The 27,635-nt window shown below is 42.3% G+C and overlaps 2 protein-coding genes across 10 annotated transcripts in view; one reads left to right on the forward strand and one right to left on the reverse strand.

Annotated features, from left to right (window-relative positions):
• The window catches only part of Fam149b1 (family with sequence similarity 149 member B1), a 33,903-nt gene extending 33,254 nt beyond the window's left edge, over positions 1-649 (reverse strand). For 6 of the 7 annotated variants that reach the window (XM_042690213.1, XM_042690215.1, XM_042690208.1 and 3 more), the window contains exon 1: positions 424-649. In XM_042690213.1, the coding sequence (XP_042546147.1) occupies positions 424-470 (47 nt within the window). In that variant the 5' untranslated portion in view covers positions 471-649. The remainder of the gene's footprint in view (positions 1-423) is intronic. The other variant, XM_042690211.1, reaches the window with a different exon arrangement.
• A 68-nt stretch (positions 650-717) lies between these two features.
• Ecd (ecdysoneless cell cycle regulator) lies at positions 718-27,219 on the forward strand. 3 transcript variants are annotated; one of them, XM_042690207.1, is made up of 14 exons: positions 718-788; positions 2,530-2,735; positions 6,915-7,032; positions 10,782-10,869; positions 11,674-11,852; positions 14,917-15,109; positions 16,236-16,364; positions 18,550-18,678; positions 20,127-20,212; positions 21,520-21,626; positions 21,770-21,956; positions 22,627-22,694; positions 24,724-24,938; positions 26,978-27,219. In XM_042690207.1, the coding sequence occupies exons 2-14, from the start codon at positions 2,531-2,533 to the stop codon at positions 27,203-27,205; spliced, it is 1,932 nt and encodes a 643-aa protein (XP_042546141.1). In that variant the 5' UTR covers positions 718-788; position 2,530; the 3' UTR covers positions 27,206-27,219. The 3 variants fall into 3 exon arrangements, with proteins under 3 accessions (XP_042546141.1, XP_042546139.1, XP_042546140.1); XM_042690205.1 differs by lacking the exon at positions 718-788 and adding an exon at positions 795-889 and having other exon boundaries at positions 2,521-2,735; XM_042690206.1 differs by lacking the exon at positions 718-788 and adding an exon at positions 795-889.
• The last annotated feature ends 416 nt before the right edge of the window (positions 27,220-27,635 follow it).

Genomic DNA, 27,635 nt, shown 5'->3' on the forward strand with positions numbered 1-27,635 from the left:
TTTAGATCTATAGTCTTTATTTGTATAGTGTGCAAAATAATAGTCAATCTGCTATCCTCGCTGATAGGATTAAATGAATTTATGCCTGTAAGCATCTTTGCACGAGTCTGCCTCCAGCTGCATTCAACTCTACTGTAACATTCCTCTAGGAATAACTTCTGGAGTTGTAGGTAGCCACAGACAGTAGGGAGAAATGGACTTTCTGAATTCAGTTGGTACAGCCCAAGGCCAAGTGAGGATCGGATCACACGGGTGGCACGTCCCCCTCCCCCGGCTGGTGAAGGAGGGAGAAGCGACTGAGCGAGGAAAGGAGCGAAGGGCTGGGCAGGGAGCGTCCCTCGGACGCCCGCGGCCGGCTCCAGCCGCCCGTCTGGCCCCCGCTCCGCCCCCCGCGGCCCGCCCAGGGCCGCGCCGTTCACTCACAGCTCCAAGCTCTGCGGCACAGCTTTCCGAGTGTATCTGGAGATCATCCTCCGCCTCCTCAGCCGCGAGCGCGACCGGGGCGGGTACGCCAGGGTGGGGGCGTCCGGGCCTGGCCCTCGCTCCGGCTCCGACCCGGCGCTCTCCTGCCACCTACCGGCTCCGTCTCGCCCCGTCGCCTAGACTCCGGGTCGGCACCACTCCTGAGTGCCCACCTCCCCAGTCTCCCACCTCCCAGCTTCCCCGCGGGAGCGGAAGTGACGCACACAGCATCCTCCAAGTCCTTCCGGGGACGCGCAGGAGTAATGACACCTAAGCTTCCGGGGCCTAACGGGCTTCCCGCTTTCTCCCCCGGCTGCCGCCGGCTGGTGAGGCCCTGAGGGAGGGTTGTGAGGCTGTGAGGCGCGGCGGTCGTGAGGCGACCGGCTCGTTCCGGGCGGCCTCTCCGTGGGAGAGACAGCAGACACAGGTGCCAGGGCAGAAGAGTGCGGGAGAAGCCTCGGAACAGTGGAGGGAGCCTTCTCGGAGTTGGAAGCACCGGCTTCCGTCGGACCCTCGCGGCTGGCTGGCTTCGGGTGCTCGCGGGCCTCTCGCACGGCCGAGAGCCGCCGAGCCTCCGCAGTCGGGGTGCCGGGCGCTGTGGGCTGGGGTGGGCGGGGGTGGAGTTTCTGTTCGCTGTGGGCGGTGAGGCGGTGTAGTGATTTGGGTGGGTGGCCGGATAGAAGATGCCGGCTCCCCACCAGCGCGCCAGAAAGATGCGTTAGCTTACTGCTCACCTGGCCGCGTCCGGGCGCAGTGCCTGCCTCTCACTTGCTGCGCCGGACAGCAAGAGTAAGCGGGTTAGAAAATTCCTTCCAATGTAAGCGCTCTCAGCCGGGCGCCGGTGGCTCACGCCTGCGATCCTAGCTACTCAGCGCCTGAGATCTGAGGATCACGGTTCGAAGCCAGCCCCGGCAGAAAAGTCCCCGTGAGACCCTGTGTCTCCAATAAATCAGTCAAAAACGGGATTAGCGCTGTGGCCACAAAGTGGTGGAGCACTAGCCCAAAAAGCTTAGGGACAGCGTCCGGGCCTGAGTTCAAACCCCAACCGGCGAGGAGAAAAAGCTCTCTGCTCTACCTGTTAGAAACCAGAAGCATATTCTGTAAGACATAGAAAACACAATTTTAAAGCAGCAACGGGTTTTAGATGTGTAACATCTCTATTCAACAAGTAAGACAAAGCTCCAGAAAGAGAAAATGAAGGATTGGAGGAATGGCACAGTGATAGAGTCCTAGCTGGAGTAGAAAAAGCCTGAGAGAGTACCAGGCCCTGAGTTCAAGTCTTTGTATCAAAAAAAAAAAAAAAAGGAAGAAAAAGAAAAAATTTTAAGTATACAAAGTGATGCAATTTAGTGTGAGAACTGGGGGTTGTTAGGTTTTTAAAAAGAGATAGCCGAGTAAGAAGCGGACCTTACAGGGGTTTTTACACATGCACTGCTACTTCAAAGGCAAACATTTATTTGCCTAGGCTGGCCCTGCACAGAACTGAAATCATCCCCCTGTCTCTGTATCCTGAGTGGCAGGATTATAGGCACACTAATTACATTTAGCCACATTTTTTCCCCTTGTAGTGGTACTTAGATTTTAATTTAGAGCCACTCACTTGCTAAGTAGGCACTTTACTGTGTTCCCAACTCTTTTTTGCCTCATTTTTCAGGTAGAGCTTCAGCAGGCTCTGGTAGATATCTTCTACCCATACCTCCAGCATAGCTCTGGTTATATATCTGAAGCACACCCAGTGACTGAGATTGCAGTGTCAAAATGTAGCCACATTTAAATTTTTCTTCATACTGATTAGCTAATTTAGAAATGTGATATTAGATTTCAATTTGGTGTAAAAATGTCAAAGTTTCCAGTTAGCATAATTTTAAATATAAAGAACAGGTTTAAGTATAAAATGTTATTAAAAAGAATAATATTAAATAAAGTTTATGGTCAAGGCTGAAATTAATATTGGTAGGTGGTTATCAGAAGTTTGGAAACATGAATGGAATCACCTAGAATGAGTTATTATTTCAGAATTGTTTGATGTGGCTTACATTATTAAAACTTTATGTGTAATTTTTGAAGAATGGAGAAAAATATGAAACTCACTACTATGGAAGATACAGTGGAATACAGCTTATTCCTTCTGCCAGATGAAGCCAGAAGCCCAGGGGACCACAAAGAGATTCTTCAGAAGTATATTGAGAGAATAATGACCCAGTTTGCACCTATGCTGGCCCCTTATATCTGGCAGAATCAGCCTTTCCATCTCAAATATAAACCTGGAAAAGGTAAAGTAGTTCATCTTTATTCAAAAAGAGATTTATATCAACTTTTTAGTCATTCATACTTGCCTGTATTCATCTATATTCATTAAGCTCCAAGCAAAATTTATCTTCTTATTCATATTGATAAAAACTTTTTTGGACCAGTCCTGGGCCTGGGTACTGTCCCTGAGCTGCTTTTTTGCTCAAGGCTAGCACTCTGCCATTTGAGCCACTCGAGTAAGTGGTACTGAGGAATTGAACCTGGGATATCATGCATGCTTGGCAAGCATTTTACCACTAAGCCACATTCTGAGCCTGAGAAAATTTTTTTTTTTTTTTGTCGGTCGTGGGGCTTGAACTCTGGGCCTGGGCGCTGTCCCTCAGCTCTTCAGCTCAAGGCAAGCGCTTTACCACTTGAGCCACAGCGCCACTTCCGGTTTTCTGGTGGTTTATTGGAGATAGAAGTCTCACGGTCTCTCCTGCTTTGAACCGCGATCCTCAGATCTCAGCCTCCTGAGTAGCTAGGATTACAGGCGTGAGCCACCAGCGCCCGGCAGAAAAATTTTTTAATAGTCACTATCATAGGGATTAGTTTATATTAAATATTAAGAAGTTCATGGCTATTGTTTTGAACTTTAATTACTTTTTTTTTCTTTTTTTTTTTTTTTTTTTGTACTCTTCCTGAGACTTAAACTCAGGGCTTGGGCACCCTTCCTGTGCTTTTGTGCTCAGTGCTATTACTCTATCACTTGAGCCACAGCTCCACTTCTGGCTTTGTTGTTGTTGTTGTTTAATTTGAAATAAGAGTCTCAAGACTTTACTGTTACTGGCTTGCTGCAAACTGTAACCCTCAAATCTCAGCCTCTTGAGCAGCTAGGATTACAGTTGTGAGCCACAGACACCTGGCTTTTCTCTTTTTTTTTTTTTTGGCCGATTGTGGGACCTGAACTCTGGACTTGGGCACTGTCCCTCAGCTCTAGCGCAAAGCTAGCACTCTACCATTTGAGTTGTAGCGCCACTTGCAGCTTTTTCAGCTTATGTGGTGCTGAGAAATTGAACCCAGGGCTTCATACATGCAAGGCAAGTGCTCTACCACTGAGCCACCTTCCTAGCCCCTCTCATCGTTTTTTAGTGGCATAACTTTCTAACTAGTTATCCAAGTTAGTGTTTCAAAATCATATTCAGCTCCTTGCTGTACCATTTAATGCTTTTAGTTATGCACTAAATCTTGGTGTGATTATTTTTAAAACACGACCCCTTAATCTGTTTGGCTTTAGTATAAGCCTTTTATAATCCCTTCATTTGGAAAACGACAATGCAGATTCCAGTCTCTAGTTCCTCACACTGTTACCTGTTACCTTTGTAAAACACATATTTAGTCTGTTACGCTCAGGCTTACATGCTTCAGCAGTTTCCTACTGCTTTAGAAAAAAGTTTTCATTGAAGTTCAGTATGTAAGGTAGATAAAAATAGTTCTGTCACTAGATAATGGTGGCTTACACCTGTAAATACTAGTTACTTAGGAGGCTGAGACCTGAGGATTGTAGTTTGTAGCTAGCCTGGATAGGAAAGTCTATGATACTATTACCTTCAATTAACCACTAGAAAAAAGCCAGAAGTAGAGCTGTGGCTCAAGTGGTAGAGCACTATCCTTGAACAAAACAAAAGCACAAGGGGCTGGGAAGGTGACTCAGTGGTAGAGTGCTTGCCTTGCATGCCTGAGGCCCTGGGTTCAATTCCTCAGCACCACATAAGAAAAAAGCCAGAAATGGCGCTGTGGCTCAAGTGGTAGAGCGCTAGCCTTGAGCTGAAGAGCTGAGGGACAGCACCCAGGCCCCTAGTTCAGGCCCCACAACCGGACCCAAAAAAAAAAAAAGCACAGAACAGCACTGAGGTCCTGAGTTCAAGTCCCAGGAGTAACACACACGCATGCACACAGTGGGTATGCACACACAAAAAATCAGAATTTCTCTAATCAAAGAAACTTGGTCTTGAATTAATGATCTTCCTGCCACACAGATGTGTACCCCCATGTTTAGAGATTGTGACTTGAATCAATCTCCATGCTTTTTTTTTTTGGGGGGGGGGGGGGAGTCCAGTCATGGGGCCTGAACTCTGGGCCTGGGCACTGTCCCTCAGCTCTTCAGCTGAAGGCTAGCGCTCTACCACTTGAGCCACAGCGCCACTTCCGGCTTTTTTCTTTTTGCTTATGTGGTGCTGAGGAATCGAACCCAGAGCCTCAGGCATGCAAGGCAAGTGCTCTACCACTGAGCCACCTTCCCAGCCCAATCTCCATGCTTTTTATAGATTGGTTTTGGTTTTCTGTTTAATCTTGATCTGTCAAAACTTGGATTAGGTTGTGCATATTCAAGAATTTATCAGCCATATTCAAAAATTTATCAGCCGGGAGCCAGTGGCTCACACCTTTAATCCTAGCTACTCAGGAGGCTGAGATCTGAGGATTGCAGTTCAAAGCCAGCCCGGACGGGAAAGTCTGTGAAGCTCTTATCTCCAATAAACCACCAGAAAACCGAAAGTGGCGCCATAGCTCAAGTGGTAGAGCGCTAACCTTGAGCTGAAGAGCTGAGGGACAGCGCTCAGGCTCAGAGTTCATGCCCCACGACTGACAAAAAAAAAATCCATTTCATATAGGAGTTCTAACATGTTTGCATATAATTGTAATAGCCTCTTCTTTTAAAAAATTTCTGTGGCATAGGTTGTAATGTGCCTTATTCATATCTCACTTTAGAAGTCTACTTTTATTTTGTTAATTGTAAATCAGTTTTATCGATCTCTTTTAAACTGAGTTTCCTTGTTTTTTTTGAGTTTTTGTTGTTGTTGCTCTTTTGTTTTGCCAGTCTTGGGGCTTAAACTCAGGACCTAGGCTCTGTCCCTGAGCCTCTCTTGTGTTCAAGGTTAGTGCTCTACCACTTGAGCCACGGCACCATGTCTGCAATTTTCTTGGCTTTTAAAAAATTCCTGGTCTGGGAAGGTGGCTCAGTGGTAGAGTGCTTGCCTTGCATGCATGAGGCTCTAGGTTCGATTCCTTAGCACCACATAAGGAGAAAAGGCCGGAAGTGGCGCTCAAGTGGTAGAGCGCTAGCCTTGAGCTAAAGAGCTGAGGGACAGCACCCAGGCCCAGAGTTCAGGCCCCACGATCGGCAAAAAAAAAAAAAAAATCCTAATGTATGTCACTTCTGCTATAATCTTTATTAATTCCCTTTTTCTGCTAGATTTAACAGTAAGAGCAGTTGTTCTTTTCTGGTTCCTTGAAGGTATAAAGATAGATTGCTGATTTGAGATCTTCCACAATTATGAGCTTTTCTCTTAGCAGTACTTTGATTGAATTCTATGCATTTTGATATGTTGTACTTTCATTTTCATTTGTCTCAAAATATTTTCTAATAAAGTACAATAGAATTTCTGGAGTACAGATTAAACTATTTGCACTAAAAAAATATTTTCTAATTTCCTTTGTCATTTTCTGTTTGCTTTTCAGTTTCCTTGTCTGTGGAGAGTGTACATGTTTGAAATTTTCTGCTCCAAATGCAGTTTCCTGATATTCCTAGAATGTTCCATTGTCTGTTAAGATCTGTGCATGTGTTGTTTCCTCTTTTTGGGAAAGTCCTCTGCGCATTCCTGAACTTGCTTCCAGGTTCCATGTGCACATGTAACCTGTAGCACACACCTCTGCTAGGGTTCATTATCTTGTTTTCTGGTGCTCTGCTTTGCTTATCTGACTCATTTAGACACTGGACTCTAAGAATTAGTGTCTTAGCCAGGCTCTGGTACTTCACACCTGTAATTCTAGATAGTCAGGAGGCTAAGAATTGACTGTTCAGGTTCAAAGCCAGCTTAGGCAGACAAATCCTCCAGACACTTACCTCTTTAAGTAACTGGGGAAAGAGCCAGAAATAGAGGCATGACTCAAGTGGTAATGTGCCAGCCATGAGTGGAAAATGTCCAGTTAGAGTGAGAAGCCCTGATTTCAAGCCCTCGTACCCTCAACATGCCACCACCACCACCCCCCCCCCCAAAAAAAAGAAAAAAGGCTAGGCATCTTGTTATCTTACAATACCAGCTCTCAGAGTAGTACTTAGAACATAGTTCTAGTCAGTGAGTGTGGTTCCGATACAATTATTGTACGTGTATTTTTATTTGCAGTGACAAATTGATCAATTACAGCTTGCCTTTCTCTCTTAGGAAGTGTTCCTGCTCATATGTATGGCATAACCAAGTTTGGGGATAGCATTGAGGATGAATGGTTTATTGTCTATGTAGTGAAACGGATTACAAAGGAATTTCCAGAGTTAGTAGCAAGGTATGGTAGTTACTTTAATTAATCTAAAAGTATTATATATGTAAAACTAAGTAACTACATTTTTACCATGTAATAATTTTATTTTGGGGGCTAGTACAAATTCACATTTGGGGCAGATTGCAGAAGTTGTTTTTTAAATTCTAATTACAAAATAGCAAAATCATATGATAGTGCTTTGGTTTTCTAGAAATAATCACCATGAAATTTTCTTATGGATTTTAAAAAACAGTCCAATCATGTATATATTTCACAGATGTATTTGATATGTTCCCTAACCCTTCTACTAGACCATTGCTGTATTTTTTTTCAGAAGTAATACACAGCAGAAATTTAAAGAGCAATCAATAGGAAGCATTGTAATTCTGTCTTTTAAAATGGTACTGATAACATGTGATATATTAAAGAGGATCCACTTTAAACAGTATACAAACTGAGCCACTCTCAAATGTAAGGCATGGTTTCTAAATTTATTTACCATGAGTTCATTTCCAATGAATCTTTTTTTTTTTTTTTCCTCTTGTCGGTTGTGAGGCTTGAACTCTGGGCCTGGACACTGTCCCTGCGCTCTTCAGCTCAAGGCAAGCACTCTGCCACTTGAGCCACAGTGCCACTTCTGGTTTTCTGGTAGTTAATTGGAAATAAGAGTCTCACAGATTTTCCTGCCTGGGCTGGCTTTGAACCGTGATCCTCAGGTCTCAGCCTTCTGAGTAGCTAGGATTACAGGCGTGAGCCACTGACACCTGGCCTTAATGAATTACTGCTATTCTCTTCTGGAGGAAGTAGCTATCACAAAGATACTCCATAGCTACAAGATATAGATTATTTACTTGTAACAGTACAAAGTTTGAAGAATAAAGATTCCTTAAAAAAATTTTTGAAACTGGGTGCTGGTGACTCACACTTGCAATCCTACCTATTTAGGAGGGTGATATCTGAGGATCATGGTTTGAAGCCAGCCCAGGCAGGAAAGTCCATGAATCTCTTTCTCCAATGACTGAAAAACTGAAAATAGCACTGTGGCTCATATGATAAAGAGCACTAACCTCCTGAGAAACTCAGGGACAGTGCCCAGGCCCTGAGTTCAAGTCACAGGACCAGCAAAAATAATAATAATAATAATTGAAGAGAATGAGATCTTGTTAATTTTCTGTAGTTACTTAACTGTCAGTAGAGGACAGTCCACTGACTCCTCTTTTTCCTAAATGGATTACCAACATTTTTTATGTTCTATGCACTCCATTTCTTCTAGAGCAGAATAAAAGAGAAGGGAATAAACACTAAAAAGTTTTATTATGGAAAATGTAAACATACCTAAAAGTAGAGAGAATGAGCCAACACATACCCATTACCTTGCTTCACCAATGATAAACTTAAAAATCACTATTTTTTCATCTATGCCTTCTTTTACTCCATCACATAGAAGGATATTTTAAATCAAATCTCCAGTTCTATACCATTTGACCCTTAAATGATTCACCATATAAATCTTAACAGAAAGAAACATTTATTATTTATTTGAGGCATGGTCTCACTGTGTTGCTCATGCTGTTCTGGATCAATTGTCTTCCCATCTCAGTCTTCCAAGTAGTTGACAATACAGGTACCTGGCTTTTTCTTTTTTTTTTTTTTTGAGCAGCCATATGCTTGTGGCTCATACCTATAATACTAGTTACCCAGGAGGCTAGGACCTGGAGAACTATGATTTGAGGCTAGCCCAGGTAGAAAATGCTGTGAGACAGTTTTTAATTAAGCAGCAAAAGGTTAGGTTGAAAGTGGCTTAAGAGGTAGAGCACTGGGATGGGAAGGTGACTCAGTAGTAGAGCGCTTGCCTTGCATGCATGAGGCCCTGGGTTCAATTCCTCAGCACCACATAAGCAAAAAGAAAAAAGCCGGAAGTGGCACTGTGGCTCAAGTGGTAGAGCGCTAGCCTTGAGCTGAAGAGCTGAGGGACAGTGCCCAGGCCCAGAGTTCAGGCTCCACGACCGGACCCCCCAAAAAAAAAAAAAAAGAGGTAGAGCACCCAAAGATGTCCTTGTTTTTATATACACATAGTCAATAGGTCTAGCCTGCCCTCAGGCTTTGCTGGGTTTCCTTCATTAATCAATCACTTTAATTAAAAATGGCATGCCTGTAAGAACTCTTGTCTGATATATTTACAACTGTGCTCCCATTGATGAACCTACCCACCAATGCTCAGATTCTAATGCAGAGATGGTGTGGATTCCCTTTGTGTGAGCAGGGATTTGTGGGTAATCGTAAGGGACCCATGATCAGAAAAATGCCTTCAAGTGTACTAATTTATTAATAAATATTAGGTGTGGGCTGGGAAGGTGGCTTAGTGGTAGAGCGCTTGCCTTGCATGCATGAGGCCCTGGGTTCGATTCCTCAGCACCACATAAGCAAAAAGAAAAAAGCCGGAAGTGGCACTGTAGCTCAAGTGGTAGAAGGCTAGCCTTGAGCTGAAGAGCTGAGGGACAGCGCCCAGGCCCAGAGTTCAGGCCCCCCCCCCCCCCAAAAAAAAAAGAAAAGAAAAAAGAGAAAAGAAATATTAGGTTTTTGTTAAAAAAAAGAGGTAGAGCACCAGCCATGAGCAAATAAACTGAGCAAGTATGATGAGTTCAAGTCCTAGTAGAAGTCTAGCGTAGGATACATAGCAAGCTATAGGTCTCCCTAGAGTACCTAACAAGACTCTGTCTCAACAAATAAACTGGAAAAGGCTAGGGGAATGTGTAAAATATGCTATCTTTGTAGAAGAATAGGGAAAATAACATTTGGAAGGCCATGGCAGGCAGATCACGAGTTCAAAGTAATCCTGAGCACATAGTAAGAATCTTCCACAAAATGAAACAATAAAAAAGGGTGTGGGGGTTAGAACACACAGAGACACAGACACACACTCACACGCACACACACAAACACACATTCCTGTTTACTGGACCATACATAAGCAAACTCTAGGATAAAGAAGAAATGCAGTTTTTTGTTTATATACTTTCCTTTTCTTCCTTTCCATCCTTCCTTCCTTTCCTTCTTTCTTTTTTCCTTTCTTCCTTTCTTTCTTTGATTGTCTTAGGGCCTGAACTCAGGGCCTGGGCACTGTCCCTGAGCATCTTTTGCTCAAGGGTGGTACTCTACCACTTGAGCCAAAATGCCACTTCCACCTTTTTCTGTTTATGTGGTACTAATGAATTGAACCCAGGACTTCATGCTAGGCAAGTACTCTACCAACTGAGCCACATTCCCAGCCCCATATATACTTTTCTTATTTTCTATCATGTCGCTATCTATTTTCTCCTTACAATCGTATAGTATCTTTTAGGATTTGCTTAATGGTACTCTTAAATACTCTACTTTCTTATAACAATCTGGGTTAGTACATACTCAGACATTTATTGAGGTGAATAGAATGGGTTAGAATAAAGCTAATTTTGTTTTTGTTTTTGAGATCATGGGCTTGAACTTGGGGCATTATCCCTGAGCTCATTTTGCTCAAGGCTAGCACTCTACCACTTTTGAGCCACAGTTCCATTTCCAGTTTTTGAGTGGTAATTGGAGATAAGAGTCTCATGGGGACTTTTTTGCCCCAGCTGGCTTCGAACCTTGATCCTCAAATCTCAGCCACCTGAGTAGCTAGTATTACAGGCATGAGCCACTGGCACCCAGCTAGAATAAAGTTGTTTTGTTACTTAAGGAAGATGTGCTTTTGAATACAAATTGTGGTTTTGTTTGTTTGTTTGTTTGTTTTTTAGGATTGTAGACAATGATGGTGAGTTCTTGTTAATAGAAGCTGCTGACTATCTCCCTAAATGGTTGGAACCTGAAAATAGTGCCAACAGGGTAAGTATACTCAAAGTTAGAAAGCTAGATAAACTACCACATTCTTTAATCTTGGTGTGATTTTTTTTTTGGGGGGGGGCTCCGGTCGTGGGGCCTGCACTCTGGGCCTGGGCACTATCTAGCCTCAGCTCTACAGCTCAAGGCTAGCACTCTACCACTTGAGCCACAGCACCACTTCCGGCTTTTTCTGCTTATGTGGTATTGGGGAATCAAACTCAGGGCCTCATGCATGCAAGATACACTCTACCACTGAGCCACCTTCCCAGCCCCATTTTTAAGTTATTTATTTATTTATTTTTTACAATCCCTTGTGTCTAGGGCTGACTTTCAGTAGACTGAAGTGATGCAGCTGCTCTGCTACATACAAAACCCTAACCCATAAGCAGGTAGTCTACAAATGGTGTGCTAGGTTCCACCCGAACATGGTTGCGTGATGGGAATGGGGGCCCCACCCTATCTGGCCACCCCGTTTCCCAGACTAGAGGCTCTCCGCACCAGACCCGGGTCCTGACACACAGTGGTAGGGCGATGACCCTGCTTCGACTTGAGGACTGGGCCCTGGGCCAGGCTGGCAGGGATGAATGGGGGACCAGCTATCCCAGGCCTACCAAGGCTCCTTTGGCACTGCCATATTGTTCTGCCTGGGTGGGATACTGACTTAGAAGCGTTAAGCCATAATCCCACAGATGGTAGCTTCACTCCATTGGCTCCTCAGCCAAGCTCGTATACCAAATCTCTGAATTATTTGCATATGTAATAGAGTCTTCCAGACCACAGTGAGAATGAAAATGGACTCTTTTGCAGGTGTTTTTCCATCGTGGGGAGTTGTGCCTTATTCCTGTACCTAGGCGATCTAGAGGAGAATCCTGGTTACCTACCACATGCCCAACAATCCCACAGGCACTGAGGATCCTCTCAGAACATGCAGAAGATGTTCTGGCCTTGGAGTCCGTACGTGCTGCTGTGAACAAGCGCATCCAAGGGTAAAAAAAATAACACCAATATTGTTCATGGTGGAGCGTGCAGTTTAGGGACCTTGCTGAATTTAGAATCCCTTTACCTGGACTAATGCTGGCTTTCATTTTACTTGTATCCCTCCTCATGAAATAGATGGACATTAGTTTTATAAGCGAGAGAGGATTCATAGTGACATTTTTTCCCAAATATGTTCACAATGTATCCAAATCAACCTTACTATTCTATTCTATCATTCTCCCTTAACCTTCATCTTTTTTGGGGGGGCGGGGGGGGGGGGGGGGGGGCGGGGGAGGTCTGGTCATGGGGCCTGAACTCTGGGCCTGGGCGCTGTCCTTCAGCTCTTCAGCTCAAGGCTAGCACTCTACCACTTGAGCCACAGTGCCACTTCCGGCTTTTTTCTTTTTGCTTATGTGGTGCTGAGGAATAGAACCCAGGGCCTCATGCGTGCAAGGCAAGTGCTCTACCACTGAGCCACCTTCCCAGCCCGTAACCTTCATCTTTTTAAAGACAGTTTCAACAGGAAGAAACCTTTATGTCTTTTATTTATATAACTTTTTTTGAGGGGGGGCGGTCCGGTCAAGGGGCCTGAAATCTGGGCCTGGGCGCTGTCCCTCAGCTCTTCAGCTCAAGGCTAGCACTCTACACTTGAGCCACAGCGCCACTTCTGGCTTTTTTATTTTTTCTGCTTATGTGGTGCTAAGGAATCGAACCCAGGGCCTCATGCATGCAAGGTAAGCGCTCTACCACTGAGCCACCTTCCCAGCCCTATCTATATAATTTTTAGATGGGCTCTTGCTGTTTTCCCCTGGGTGGCCTGTTCTCAATAATTCCACAGCCTCCTGAGAAGCTGAGTTTTGAGTTTACAGACAGGTGTCTGGCTTAGATGTATTTTCTACTTCCAATTCAAAGTATAATCTATGCCAATATTTTTTTTTTTTAATTTTTTGATTTTTTTTTTTTTTTTTTGGGGGGGGTCCGGTCATGGGATCTGAACTCTGGGCCTGGGCGCTGTCCCTCAGCTCTTCAGCTCAAGGCTAGCACTCTACCACTTGAGCCACAGTGCCCTTCCGGCTTTTTGCTTATGTGGTGCTGAGGAATCGAACCCAGGGCCTCTTGCATGCAAGGCAAGTGCTCTACCACTGAGCCACCTTCCCAGCCCCTATGCCAATATTTTTGTGTTTATTTAGCTAAAATATCATAATTCCTATCTATAGCCTGGATAAAAATTTAGAGGTGGGGGCTGGGAAGGTGGCTCAGTGGTAGAGCGCTTGCCTTGCATACATGAGGCCCTAGGTTCAATTCCTCAGCACCACATAAACAAAAAGAAAAAACCAGAAGTGGCGCTGTGGCTCAAGTGGTAGAGCGCTAGCTTTGAGCTGAAGAGCTGAGGGACAGCGCCCAGGCCCAGAGTTCAGGCCCCAGGACCAGATCCAAAAAAAAAAAAAAAAAAAATAGAGATGATTAAACATGAAACCTAAGGAAACACAATGTACTCAGATTTTTTTTATTAATTCCTTTGGTGAAATTCTTTGACCTATAAGGAACTTTTTGGACTTTATTCAGAAAAGAAGGAAGATTTTTAGCCTCGTAACATCTTAGTCGACCTCATTCAGATATGACTACCTATTATTAGAATTTAACACCATTCAATTTTAGCTAGTAAAAAAGTCTTTTTTAGGTTTAACTATTTTTTTAAAAATTTTTGTTTTTAAACAAAAAACATTTAAACTCAGGACCTGGATCTTTATTCAGGCACTCTCTCACATGAGCCATGCTTCTAGACTTTTCTTTTAGCTTTATTTCGGTATGCTTTTTACTTTTTACATTTTTTAAAAATATAAATTCTAGCGGCTGGGAAGGTGGCTCAGTGGTAGAGCGCTTGCCTTGCATGCCTGAGGCCCTGGGTTTAATTCCTCAGCACCACAGAAGAAAAAAGCCAGAAGTGGGGCTGTGGCTCAAGTGGTAGAGCGCTAGCCTTGAGCTGAAGAGCTGAGGGACAGAGCTCAGGCCCAGAGTTCAGGCCCCACGACCGGACCCCCCAAAAAAAATTATATATACATAAATTCTGATTTTGTCCTTATTCCAAGGGATAGCAGGCTTTTTTGTTGTTGTTGTTACCATAATTTTTGTTTTGTTTTGTTTTGTTTTGGTTGGTTGTGGGGCTTGAACTCTGGGCGTGGGCACTATCCCTGCGCTCTTTAGCTCAAGGCGAGCTCCCCTGCTTGAGCCACAACACCACTTCCGGTTTTCTTGTGGTTAATTGGAGATAAGAGTCTCACTGACTTTTCTGCCTGGGCTGGCTTTACCGAGAGTCTCAGATCTCAGCCTTCTGAGTAGCTAGGATTACAGGTGTGAGCCACTGGTGTCCAGCCCTTTTTTGGTATAGTACTAGGGTTTGAACTCAGGGCCTCAGGCTAGCTTACCTGGTGCTCTAACACTAGTCATGTCCTCAGCCCTTTCTATTTGAGTTATTTTACACAGGGTCCTTTGTGTTTGGCCTGGGGCCAACCTCAAAACAAAATCCTTCTATTTCTGCCTTTTTTGTTTTTTGTCAGTCTTGGGACTTGAACTCTGGGCCTGGATACTGCCCTTCAGCTCAAGGCTAACGCTGTACAACTTGAGCCACAGCACCACTTATGGCTTTTTCTGTTTATGTGGTGCTGAGGAATCCAACCTAGGAACTCATGCATGAGAGGCAAGCCCTTTACCCTTGAGCCACCTTCCTAGACCCACTTATGCCTTTCTTATAGCTTTGATTATAGGCATGTGCCATCATGCCTAGATTATTCATTGAAATGAGGCTTGAGACTTCTCTAATATTTTGCCTAGAATGGCCTTAAACTGTGATCCTCCCAATCTCTGACTCTCAAGTATCATGAGCCATCATGTTTGGGCCTTTCCTTTATTTTCCATTTCATTTCTTTTTTCCTTTTCTTCTTTCCTACAGTCTTAAAGTGTATTCGTTTCAGCTTTCCTGTCATTTTCTACTCACTTTTGATGAAATAAGTCAAGATGTATGAATTCTAGATATATACTATAAAATAAAAACAACATTGTTGCCCGGCACAGGTACCCAGAGAAAATTGAAGCCTCCCTTCATCGAGCACACTGCTTCTTGCCAGCTGGTGCTGTAATGGTGCTAAAGCAGCAGCCCCGACTGGTGGCAGCTGCAGTTCAGGCCTTTTACCTGCGTGACCTCATTGACCTGAGGGCCTGCCGGGTGTTCAGAACGTTCTTGCCTGAAACACGAGTCATGACATCGGTAAGGTAGCTCATTTGGTTTTTCTCAATGGAAAGTGAGTTTTATTTATTTATTTATTTTGTCGGTCATGGGGCTTGAACTCTGGGCCTGGGCGCTGTCCCTCAGCTCTTCAACTCAAGCTAGCACTCTATCACTTGAGCCACAGCGCCACTTCCCCTCTTTCTGTTTATGCGGTGCTAAAGAATCAAACCCAGGGCCTCATACATGGAAGGCAAGCACTCTACTGCTGAGCCATCTTCCCAGCCCTTATTTTTATTTTTTTTTATTTATTTATTTTTGCCTGTCATGGGGCTTGAACTCTGCCTGGGCGCTGTCCCTGAGCTCTTTAGCTTAAGGTTAGCACTCTACCACTTGAGCCACATTGCCACTTTCGGCTTTTTCTGTTTATGTGGCACAGAAGAATTGTACCCAGGGCCTCATGCATGCTAGATAAGCACTCTACCACTGAGTCACATTGCCAGCCCATAATTTGAATTTTCTAGAGAAATATTGGAAATATTCTGTGTCCTCTTAGCATGTTAATACACATCTTTTTCTTCTATTTTTTTCTCAGAGGAGATTTTAAACACATGAATCTCTTCATCTTTATATATTCCCCACCTATTTTTTTTTTTTTTTTTGTCGGCCGTGGGGCTTGAACTCTGAGCCTGGGTGCTGTCCCTCAGCTCTTCAGCTCAAGGCGAGCGCTCTACCACTTGAGCTACAGCGCCACTTCCGGTTTTCTGGTTTATTGGAGATAGGAGTCTCACGGTCTCTCCTGCCCGGGCTGGCTTTGAACTGCGATCCTCATATCTCAGCCTCCTGAGTAGCTAGGATTACAGGCGTGAGCCACCAGCGCCCGGCTTCCCCACCTATTTTTGATCATATTTTCTCTATTTCCATATTATTTCCTTCTTTATACTAACACAGTTCATCTCTTCCAGAGAACTAATAATTATTTATCTTCTGCCAATTGTACAAGTCACTAGAGTAAATTTGAGTATGAGTTTTATCTCACTATAGCTGCTATAATTAAAATTGAGTGGACAGTAACTAGGGTAGATGTTTGCATTTTCCCTATGAATATGTAAATGTGAATAGCTCCTATGCTTTTAGAGACTTAGGAATTTTGTGTCCCACTACCCAGGTCACTTTCACCAAGTGTCTGTATGCACAGCTGGTGCAGCAGAAGTTTGTGCCAGACCGGCGGAGTGGATACACGCTGCCTCCTCCATCTCACCCCAAATACCGCGCCTATGAACTTGGCATGAAGCTGGTACTGTTGATCCTTAATGCTTTTTATTTCTTTATGTTAAAGAACAGAAAACCACACAGCCCAGCAAGTCTCAAAACATGCCCTGTGTATATGTGACTCTGGTAAAATATGGATTTTCAAATCAGAAGTTAAAAAAGGACTGTTCGATAAATGATGATAGGATAATTGCAAAGCATCTGAAAAACTGAAGTTTATTCCTGCATACTTACACCTAGAGACTCCATTTGTATCAAATAAACAATGAAACTAAAATCTGAAAGAAAACAAATTTTTTTTTTTTGGGGGGGTCCGGTTGTGGGGCCTGAACTCTGGGCCTGGGCGCTGTCCCTCAGCTCTTCAGCTCAAGGCTAGCGCTCTACCACTTGAGCCACAGCGCCACTTCCGGCTTTTTTCTTTTTGCTTATGTGGTACTGAGGAATTGAACCCAGAGCCTCATGCATGCAAGGCAGGCGCTCTACCACTGAACCACTTTCCCAACCCAACAAAAATTTTTTTTTAATTATTATTATTTTTTAATGTAAAAACTACTTTTGTTTTGGTTTGGTTTGGTTTTTTTTTTTTTTGGGTCCGGTCGTGGGGCCTGAACTCTGAGCCTGGGCGCTGTCCCTCAGCTCTTCAGCTCAAGGCTAGCGCTCTACCACTTGAGCCACAGTGCCACTTCCAGCTTTTTGCTTATGTGGTGCTGAGGAATCGAACCCAGAGCCTCATGCATGCAAGGCAAGCGCTCTACCACTGAGCCACCTTCCCAGCCCAACAAAAATATTTTTTATAAAATGAGTAAGAAAGTTTTTTGTAAGCATGACTTGAAACTAGACATGATGAAACTAAAGATGATACTTTGAAAAATTTATTGTTATTGTAAAGATGAGGTGATGTACAGAGGTTTATAGTTACATGAGTCAGGTAAAGAGTACATTTGCGGGGAGGGTTAGAAGAAGGGGGGTGGGGAGCAATGCCACCCCTTCCATCTTGATAAGTTTTTTATGTAAAAATTTAAGCCAAGCACATGGAACCATACCTATAGTCATAGCTACTCAGGAAGTTGAGGCAAAAGGGTCACTAGAGGCCAGACGTTAGGGCCACTATAACATAGCAAAAATCATTTTTAAGAAAGAGATAGGCCGGGCACTGGTGGCTTACACCTGTAATCCTAGCTACTCGGGAGGCTGAGATATGAGGATCACAGTTCAAAGCCAGCCCAGGCAGAAACGTCCTTGAGACTCTTATCTCTAATAAACCACCAGAAAACTGGAAATGGTGCTGTGGCTCAAGTGGTAGAATGCTTGACTTGAACTGAAGAGTTAGGGACAGCGCCTAGGCCCAGAGTTGAAGCCCCACAACTGACCAAAAAAAAAACAGAAAGAGTTAGAGCTGGATGCTGGTGGCTCATGCTTATAATCCTAGCTACTTAATGAGACTTGAGTTCTGAGGATCAAGGTTTGAAGCCAACTGGGACAGACAAATCCAAGAAACATTCATCTCCAATTAACCAGCAAAGGCCAAAAGGTGGAGCTGTAGCTCAAGTGGTAGAGCACCAATCTTGAGCAAAACGCTCAAGGACATGGCCTAGGCCCCAAGTTCAAGCCTCAGTATCAACAAATACACACACACACACACACAAATATATATAATATATACACATATATACATATTTATAATATATATGTATATATTTGACTTACATGTGTAAAAATAAAGTGGTGCATTTGTAATTAGGAAAAAGAATCTAATCTGATTAGGAGCCTTTTTTTTTTTGGGTCCTATCGTGTGGCTTGAACTCTGGGCCTGGGCGCTGTCCCTCAGCTCTTCAGCTCAAGGCTAGCACTCTACCACTTGAGCCACAGTGCCACTTCCGGCTTTCTTTTTCTGCTTATATGGTACTGAGGAATCGAACCCGGGGCCTCATGCATGCAAGGCAAGCGCTCTACCACTGAGCCACCTTCCCAGCCCCCTGATTAGGAGCCTTTATTTTCATTTTCTTTCTCTGATTTTCACTATGTAGAATTTGAAAAATTAGATACAAATTTATATTTTTCATAAAATTTTAAAAAATATTCTAAATGTCCACATTGCCATGTCTTCAGTCACTTATTCTTGAGTATGGCCAAATGGGAAGAAAATAACATGAAAGAATAAAACTTATTTTTAAAAGTAACTTAATAAAAATTCTGCCTATCTCCTCTAGGCTCACGGATTTGAGATCTTATGCTCTAAATGCATGCCACATTTTTCTAACTCCAGGAAGTCGCTTACAACAACCTCACCACTCTGGGCCAGCTTCCTTGAAAGTCTGAAAAATAATGACTACTTTAAGGTAGGTTTTTTTTTTAAGTATACAATCCATAGAAAATCAGGTTAATGACTTACGTCCTGTGATCCATATTTAAAACTGTGACATAATTATAGAAGCTAGAGTTAATTCTAACTCAATGTGCTTAAGGTCTTAAATGAGTGATGAGAGGTCATCTGGATTGCTTTTTACAGAGAAATCTAATACTATTTTATAAAACAAAAGTTATTATTTTTTTACTTTTTGGTCAGACATGGAGCTTGAACTAAAAGCCTGAGCACTGTCCCTGAGCTCTTTTGCTCAAGGCTAGCATTCTACCACTTTGAGTCACATCTCTACTTCCAATACTCTAGTGGTTAATTTCCTCTGGGCTGGCTTTGAACCATGATCCTCAGATCTCAGCCTCCTGAGTAGTGAGGATTTCAGGTGTGAACCACCTTATTGTATCTGATGAACAACTTGCAGAAATTTATAAAGCAAACATGCAGGCACTACAGAGGAAAATTAGCAAAGACATGAATTTTCTAAAAAAAAAAATTTTTTTTAACACAACTAATAACTTTTTCTTAAAATAGTCATCATTAGGCTTGGAACCAGTGGTTCACACCTATAATCCTGGCTGCTCAGGAAGCTTGAGATTTGAGGATTGAAGTTCAGAGCTAGCCAAATCAAGATTCTTGTTTTCAGTTAACTAGCAGAAGACTGGAACTGGAGGCATGGTACAGAAGTAGAATGCCAACTGAGCAAACAAACAGAACAAGTGTGAGGTTTTGAGTTCAAGCCCTGGTACTGACATTTGAAAAAAAGAAATCATAGATAGTAAGAGGATCTTACAAACATGATAATGAAGATAAGTTTTCAATATGTAAAACACAGTATGATGAAATTCAGTACAATTGGGAGCATGTAAAAATAATACTCTGGACCAATTGGACCAATTGTCAGTACATTGTAAATTTATAGAAATTTAATTGAAAATAATTTGAGCATATATTCCAAAAAGTACAGAAAGATGTAAACTGGTATCTTCTTTCATGAGGAAATATCCAAGAAGTAGAAACATTGATTATAAAGATTGTGTAGCGGAGTGCAAAAGTGCATGTACTATTAGAGCATTTTTTTTTGGGGGGGGGTCCGGTCGTGGGGCCTTGAACTCTGGGCCTGGGCGCTGTCCCTCAGCTCTTCAGTTCAAGGCTAGCGTAGAGCATATTTTTAAGAATGTTAAATATTAGGCGTGATTACCTCTAGAAAAACACATGTAGAAAACAAGTAATAGTAGGTTATTTTTGGTTATTTGTGTCTTATTTTTACCTTCATCTGAAGAAACTGGAGCCCTGGCCAAACAGGTTGAGTCACGCCTTGGGATTTCTGAATGGTACAGCATATGCTACTTTTCTGAAAGTTACTAGTAATCATGTTATTTTAATGACATTGTATAAATAATATTCTGATAGACAATCATCTTTTTTAAGGGACTGGTAGAAGGCTCGGCTCAGTACCAGGAAAGGCTTGAAATGGCAAAGAACTATTTCCAACTTTCAGTAGACCGGCCAGAAAGGTAAATGATAGTTGATGATTGGGTAGTTCCTTTTTTTCTTTTTTTTTCTGGTGCCAGTCCTGGGGCTTGAATTCAGGGCCTGGGCACTGTCCCTCAGTTTTTTATGCTCAAGGCTAGCGCTTTGCCACTTTAGCCACAGCTCCACTTATGACATTTTTGGTAAGAGATAAGAGTCTCAAGGACTTTCTTGCCTGAGCTCACTTCAAACTGCAATCCTCAGATTTCAGCTCCCTGAGTAGGTAGGATTACAGATCTGAGCTGCCGGAACCTAGTTTTTTTTTGGTTTTTTTTTGGGTCCGGTCGTGGGGCCTGAACTCTGGGCCTGGGCGCTGTCCCTCAACTCTTCAGCTCAAGGCTAGCACTCCACCACTTGAGCCACAGCACCACTTCCGGCTTTTTTCCTTTTGCTTATGTGGTGCTGAGGAATTGAACCCAGGGCCTCAGGCATGCAAGGCAAGCGCTCTACCACTGAGCCAACTTCCCAGCCCCTGGAACCTAGTTTTTTAAATAATAAAGTTTGTTATTATAAAAGTAGCATAGTTACTATAGCAAATAAATATGTAAGGAAGAAAAAAGTATACCTGAAGGCTGACCACTATTACTTATTCATTGCCATCTGGAATTTTTTTCAACTCCTTTTTTTTATCAGATGTCTTTTAATATTGTACCACTGTTCTCACTGTCATTGTGTCCAGTCCATATCTTGTTTATTATTATTTCTCTGTCTTGTAATTTTACTTACTTATTTCTTTTCTTTCTTTTTTTTGGGGGAGTCCGGTCGTGGGCCTGGGCGCTGTCCCTCAGCTCTTCAGCTCAAGGCTAGCGCTCTACCACTTGAGCCACAGCGCCACTTCCGTTTTTTTCCCTTTTTGCTTATGTGGTGCTGGGGAATCGAACCCAGGGCCTCATGCATGCAAGGCAAGCACTCTACCACTGAGCCACCTTCCCAGCCCTAGTTACTTTAAGACCCAGGACAGCACACACACATATATACCCCTGCTCCATTCTTTAATACCCAGGGCCAGCGCGCGCGCGCACACACACACACACACAAACACACACGCACGCGCACACACACACACCTGCTCCATTCTTTTAAGATCTAAAGGAAGCATTCTATTACCTTTTTTAAATTCTCTATCCTTTCACCAATGAAAATAATTACTTCTTCCATGTCTCTCCTTACCATGTGATATTTGCAAATATTTTGCCATGTATTAACTTAGGGTTGGGATCAAATAAGAAATGTATTTAAAGTGCTAGCATGTGGTGTAATCCTATCTCCTTATGTCTTTTATTTTCTACAGTTTACTTGCTATGAGCCCAGGTGAAGAAATCTTAACCATATTACAGACAATGCCATTTAATATAGAAGAACTTAAGAAAGAAGAAGCTAATCTTCCCCCTGAGGATGGTGAGTGATGAACCATGATACAGCAGGAGAGCTGGAAAGAATGGAAAGGTGGTCTCTTGAGTATTCTAGTCTTCTCTGAGAGGATCTGTCATGACATGGACTTTCCTATCTGTAGAATAGTAATATGCTTTCTTCTTTTTCAGATGATCAGTGGTTAGATCTCTCACCAGAGCAGCTGGACCAGCTGTTGAATGAAGCTGCTGGTAAAAATGAATCAGAGCCCATTTCTAAGAAAGAGGAAGAGCAGATCTATGACTTAACTGAAATCTCAGAGAGCATGAAAGCTTTTGTATCCAAAGTTTCAACCCACAAGGGAGCAGAGCTGCCTCGGTAACTTGTTTTAAGGAATAATATTTAAACAGTTCCATTGAAGCCGTCCAGTCAGTAAAAGTACCATTTCTACTTTTTGTGTGTTTCAGTGTGTTGCACAAAAGTGCAACTGCCTAAAGATATATATATATATATTTTGGTTGTGGGGCCTGAACTCTGGGCCTGGGCGCTGTCCCTCAGCTCTTCAGCTCAAGGCTAGCACTCTACCACTTGAGCCACAGTGCCACTTCCATCTTTCTCTGCTTATGTGGTGCTGAGGAATCCAACCTAGGGCCTCATGCATGTAAAGCAAGCACTCTACCATTGAGCCACCTTCCCAGCCCAAGATAATTTTTTTTTAAAGAAAAAAATTGTTACTTGCATAGCAAATATAATCTTTATTGGTGGCAATGCTCTTGAATCTCATGAAAGACTAAACTTCATATTCACTTCTCTCTCTTAAGAAGACAGAAAAAAGGAAGAGTATGTTCTTTTTTTGTTTTTTGGCTTGGACCTGAACTCTGTGGCTTGAGTACTGAATTGTTTTTTGAAAATTAAACTGCAGTTTTCCTTATTATCTCTCCTTTGTGTATTTCTGTCAGTTTTCCTTAGAGTAGTGCTACATTAGAAAAAGTCTCAGAGTTGTGTTCAGTATGAAATAATTAACTGTCTTTTCTCTTTAATCTTGTAGAGAACCTTCTGAGGCCCCTATCACTTTTGATGCAGATTCTTTTCTTAATTATTTTGATAAGATTTTGGGTGAGTTACAATGTGATGTTTACTCTCATTTTGAAATGTTGAGTAAAGCAGTTACTAGAGCACTGTAGCATTAAATCACTCAGAAGTTAAAATACCTGCTTTCTCCCCATGGTTTTGTGTGACTTTATGAACTGCTATCCTGTTAAATAATTTCAGAGGATAACTATTGTCTTGCTTGTCATAGTAACTGTTTATTACATATTTGAGTGCATGAATGTTATGTGGTTAGATAGAGAATTTTGACCTTGGCTCCTAGATTGTGTTTTGTATGTGTGTGTGTGTGTGTTATTATTTTTCTCTCTTTCTCTTCCAGACTTACTATTTTAGAAATTAGCAAGAAAATGACAAATGGTAGGGAACATAGTAGAGCCCTTCTGACAGACATAATGGCCTGAGTTAATTCCCAGTACCATCAGAAATAAAAATAAAGGCCCAATAAAAAAATAAAGAATATTTTATTCTCTGAAGAAAAATATAGTCAGTAAATATTTGGAAATAGTTAATTCTTCATAGTAAACAAAAATGCATAACAAAAATACAAAAATTTTTTAGTCCATTATATTGGGAAAAAATTTAATTGATAATAAGTAGAGGGTGTTTTTAGTTCTGTTTTTTTGTGCTGGTACTAAGGTTTGAACTCAGGTCCTGGGTGCTGTCCCTTACCAGTTATTTTTAAAGGTTGGAAAAGTGAGCATTGTCAGACTCTGGGGTAAAAGTATAAGCTGAGTTTCAGAAGACATTGTACAGTTCTAGAACATTCATAATGTTTGACTTAGTCATTTTAGTTCTAGGGATTTACTCTATGAAAAGAAATAATGTGGTCATTATAGTATTGTAGTAGCAAAAGATTGGAATATCCTAAGAGGATATGGTTAAATAAATCATTATGTAGCTATGTAACTTATTAAGTAGAGCCATAATAAGGAATGGAGTCCCCACAGGAATACTGTGACATCTAGATAAAAAAGAAAAATGTGTTTATATATGTATACACCTCATAGCTTAAGGTCTGAGTATCCACCACACTGTCAAAAGATAATCTCTGAGAACAGACAGAGCTATGAGACAATACTTTTTTTTTTTTTATTGTGAAAATACCGTACAGGCTAGCATTCTACCACTTGAGCCACAGCACCACTTTTGCTTTTTCTGCTTATATGGTGATGAGGAATCGAACCCTGGGCCTCATGCATGCAAGGCAAGCAGTCTACCACTGAGCCACATTCCCAGCCCCCCAAAACATAAGTTTTTAAAGAGTACTACTATGTAGCCCAGACCAGACAGGCCTCAACTTTTCAATTCTCCTTCCTCTGCCTCTCAGGTGCAGGATTGCAGGTGTATCCTACCATACCTGGCTGTTTTTATTTTTATTATTATTGTTGTTGTTATTGTTATTTTTTAATTTTCAAGTAAATTTTTAAAAAGAGTTCGCTTTACAAAAGTAGACTGTCACCTGGGTACCAGTGGCTCAAGTCTATAATTCTAGCTACTCAGGAGACTGAGATCTGAAGATTGCGGTTCAAAGCTAGTCCAGCCAGGAAAGTCCATGAGACTCTCCAGTTAACCAAACAGAAAACCAGAAGTGGCACTGTGGCTAAGTGCTAGCCTGGAGAGAAAAATCTCAGGGACAGGGGCTGGGAAGTTGGCTCAGTGGTAGTGTGCTTATCTTGCATGCATAAGGCCCTGGGTTTGATTCCTCAGCACCACATAAGCAGAAAAGGCCAGAAATGGCGCTGTGGCTCAAATAGTAGAGTGCTAGCCTTGAGCTGATGAGCTAATGGACAGCACCCATGCCCAGAGTTCAGACACCACCCTGAGTTCAAGCCCTATGGACTAACAGAAAAGATAAATAAATTAAAAGCAGACAGCATAGCCCATGCATTTTCCTGCAAATATTTGCCTGCATTATAATTTCTAGAACATATATTTGTGAAGTTGTTTGACTATATTGCTTCTTTTCTATGTGTAACTAATTCTTTGAGAGGTGTAATCATTCAGAAAAGTTTACCAAGTGGCTCTTTCTGTATAGGGCCAGAGTCACATAAGTCAGACTCTGATGATCTGGATGAGGAAGACTTTGAAAGTTTAGACAGTGATGATGACTTAGACTTCAGAATGCAGGAATGTGGTGAAGGGGCTTCTCTGAAAGGAACTCTTGACAGTCTCAAGTCATACATGGCTCAGATGGACCAGGAATTAGCACACACCACCATTGGCAGAAGTTTCACCACTCGGAAGCAAATAGTAAGTGTTTTTTAATATCTTTATAAAATCTACTCTGTAAGATAGAAAAAATTTTATTTTATCTTAGTTTTTCCTTTTATTTTGATTTTGTGAGATTGGAAGTAAATAACAATGTTAATTTGGTTTACTTATTTATTCTTTGATGCTGAAGATCAAACCAAGAGCCTTTTGCACATGCTAAGTGTATCACCTTTGAACTATATACTCTCAGCCTCAAGAACACTCATTTCCTAACATTAGTAGCATGAAAGGAGATAGATGCAGTGGCATATGCATGTAATTCCAGCTACTCGGAAGACTGAGTCACAGGACTTCCCTTCCCTTCCTCTCTCTTGCCCTTCACCTTTTCTCTCGTGCCCTTCCCTTCCATGACATCTGTATGTTGCCAGCACTGTCTAGCCCTAGACAAACATTCTGGAAAGAACATAGACCCTGGAGAGTTTTCATGGGTCAGAATTTGAAATCTATCTCAGCCATCCTCTGAATGCCTCCATTAACCAGTAATCCTCATGTCATAATTTTTTTTTTAAATCTGTCATGGGGCTTGAACTCTGGGCTTGGGTGATGCCCCTCAACTCTTCAGCTCAAGGCTAGTGCTCTACCACTTGAGCCATAGCACCAGTTCCAGTTTTCTGATGGTTTATTGGAGATCAGAATCTCACAGACTTTCCTGCCTGGGCTATCTTTGAACCTCGATCCTCAGATCTCAACCTCTTGAGTAGCTAGGATTACAGGTGTGAGCCACTGGCTCCCAGCTCATGTCATAGAATTAAAGGGAGAACCAAAAGAGTCAGTGGTAAAGCCCCAAAGAGATATCTAGTTAGTGTTAATGCCCCTTGCTTTGACAATCTAAACTTCATTTAAAACTACAGTTGCTTTCAGTATTTCCCAAAGCTAACAGAAACCATGTTAGTTATCTAAAGCAGTATTTCTTAAATTTCATGGAGAATATAACAACCTAATGATCTGTTACAATATAGATTTTGATTCATCAGGTCCTGGATGAAGCCTGAAACTTTCTTTTTTTTGGGGGGGGAGGGTCCGGTAGTGGGCCTGAACTCTGGGCCTGGGCGCTGTCCCTCAGCTCTTCAGCTCAAGGCTAGCACTCTACCACCTGAGCCACAGCACCACTTCCGGCTTTTTTCTTTTTGCTTATGTGGTGTTGAGGAATCGAACCCAGGGCCTCAAGCATGCAAAGCAAGCACTCTACCACTGAGCCACCTTCCCAGCCCCGAAGCCTGAAACTTTCTGTCTCTAGCAAATCCTGAGGGATGCAGATGCTGCTAGTCCATGGACCACATTTTGTATCTCAAGGATAGATCTAGCTGCAAGCTTTCATATCCTTTTCCCACCCGTGAAATCAGAGGCTTTATGCCTAGACCCCCACTTTATTTTTACTTTAAGCTTTGTCATGGAGGGAACAAAAAAGGAAATCCAAATTATCATTTAAAAGAAAATGTCCTTCTTTAAAAAAAACAAACATATTTTAAAAGTGTTTTTCCTTTGAAAACACATAGGCAAGCTATGAATATACCTCCTTAAATCTGGTTCTCTCAGCTGGGAATGTAACTTAATGGTAGATTGCTTGCCTAGCATGCATGAAGTCCTGGGTTTGATTCCTCAGTACCACATAAACAGAAAAAGCTGGAAGTGGCACCGTGGCTCAAGTGGTAGAGCACTAGCCTTGAGCAAAAAAAAGTCAGAGACATTTCCCAGGCCCTGAGTTCAAGCCCCAGGACTTACAAAAAACAAACAAGAAAAAAAAAATCTGGTTCTCTCCTTTGTGCTATTTCAAGGTAGGGACAGACTTGCTCAATTTGTAGAAGTTTTTTAAAGAAAGAAGTATATCATCTTTAGAACCAAGTTTTAATGTATTAGATTGCATAGTTTATTAGACTTCGTTTTTACATTAGAAAGTATGAGACATTTCATTTTTAATTTGTAATTCAAATGTACACTATATTTTAGCTATTGCTTTTTATTATAGCTAACATTTACCCAAAAGGATATTACCCTGTGATCATTTCTTTTCCTTCCAGAGTAAGGACCCTCCATCCCAGACTACCAGTAGTAATTCAGAGGAGGAAGTTTCTGCGGCAGGAGATTCGGGAATGGCACCAGTGGATATAGACCTGAACCTGGTTTCAAATATATTAGAATCCTACAGCTCTCAAGCCGGACTGGCGGGACCTGCCTCTAACCTCTTACATAGCATGGGAGTACAACTGCCTGACAATACTGATCATAGACCACAAGTAAGCCAATGAAAGATTAGCCAGCATAGCTACACTGTTATTTTGTTTTTGGCCAGTTGTGGGGCTTGAACTCAGCCTGGGTACAGTCCCTGAGCTTCTTTGTGCTCAAGGTTAGAGCTCTATCATTTGAACCATATGCTAGGTAGAGTTTTTGAGTGGTTAATTAGAGATAAGAGTCTCATTGGGACTTTTCTGCCCAGGCTGGCTTCAAACTGCGATGCTCAATCTCAGCCTCCTGAGTAGCTAGGATTACAGGGTGAGCCATTGGTACCTGGTTCCACTATTTGCTTTTTAAATAAAGAATGAGTCTAAGAGTGTTCCTTTCTAGTTTATTCATTTAGTAAGAATGTTCTTTTATTACAGGTTGCATAGGTTCTCTTCTAAGCACCAAATGTTGCCCACTCTGTACAAGTGCCCTAGGGTTTGTGTTGTTGTTTCCCTT

Source organism: Dipodomys spectabilis, unplaced genomic scaffold (assembly GCF_019054845.1).
Source record: "Dipodomys spectabilis isolate Male_0828 unplaced genomic scaffold, ASM1905484v1 ptg000136l, whole genome shotgun sequence".
Classification (NCBI taxonomy): domain Eukaryota; kingdom Metazoa; phylum Chordata; class Mammalia; order Rodentia; family Heteromyidae; genus Dipodomys; species Dipodomys spectabilis.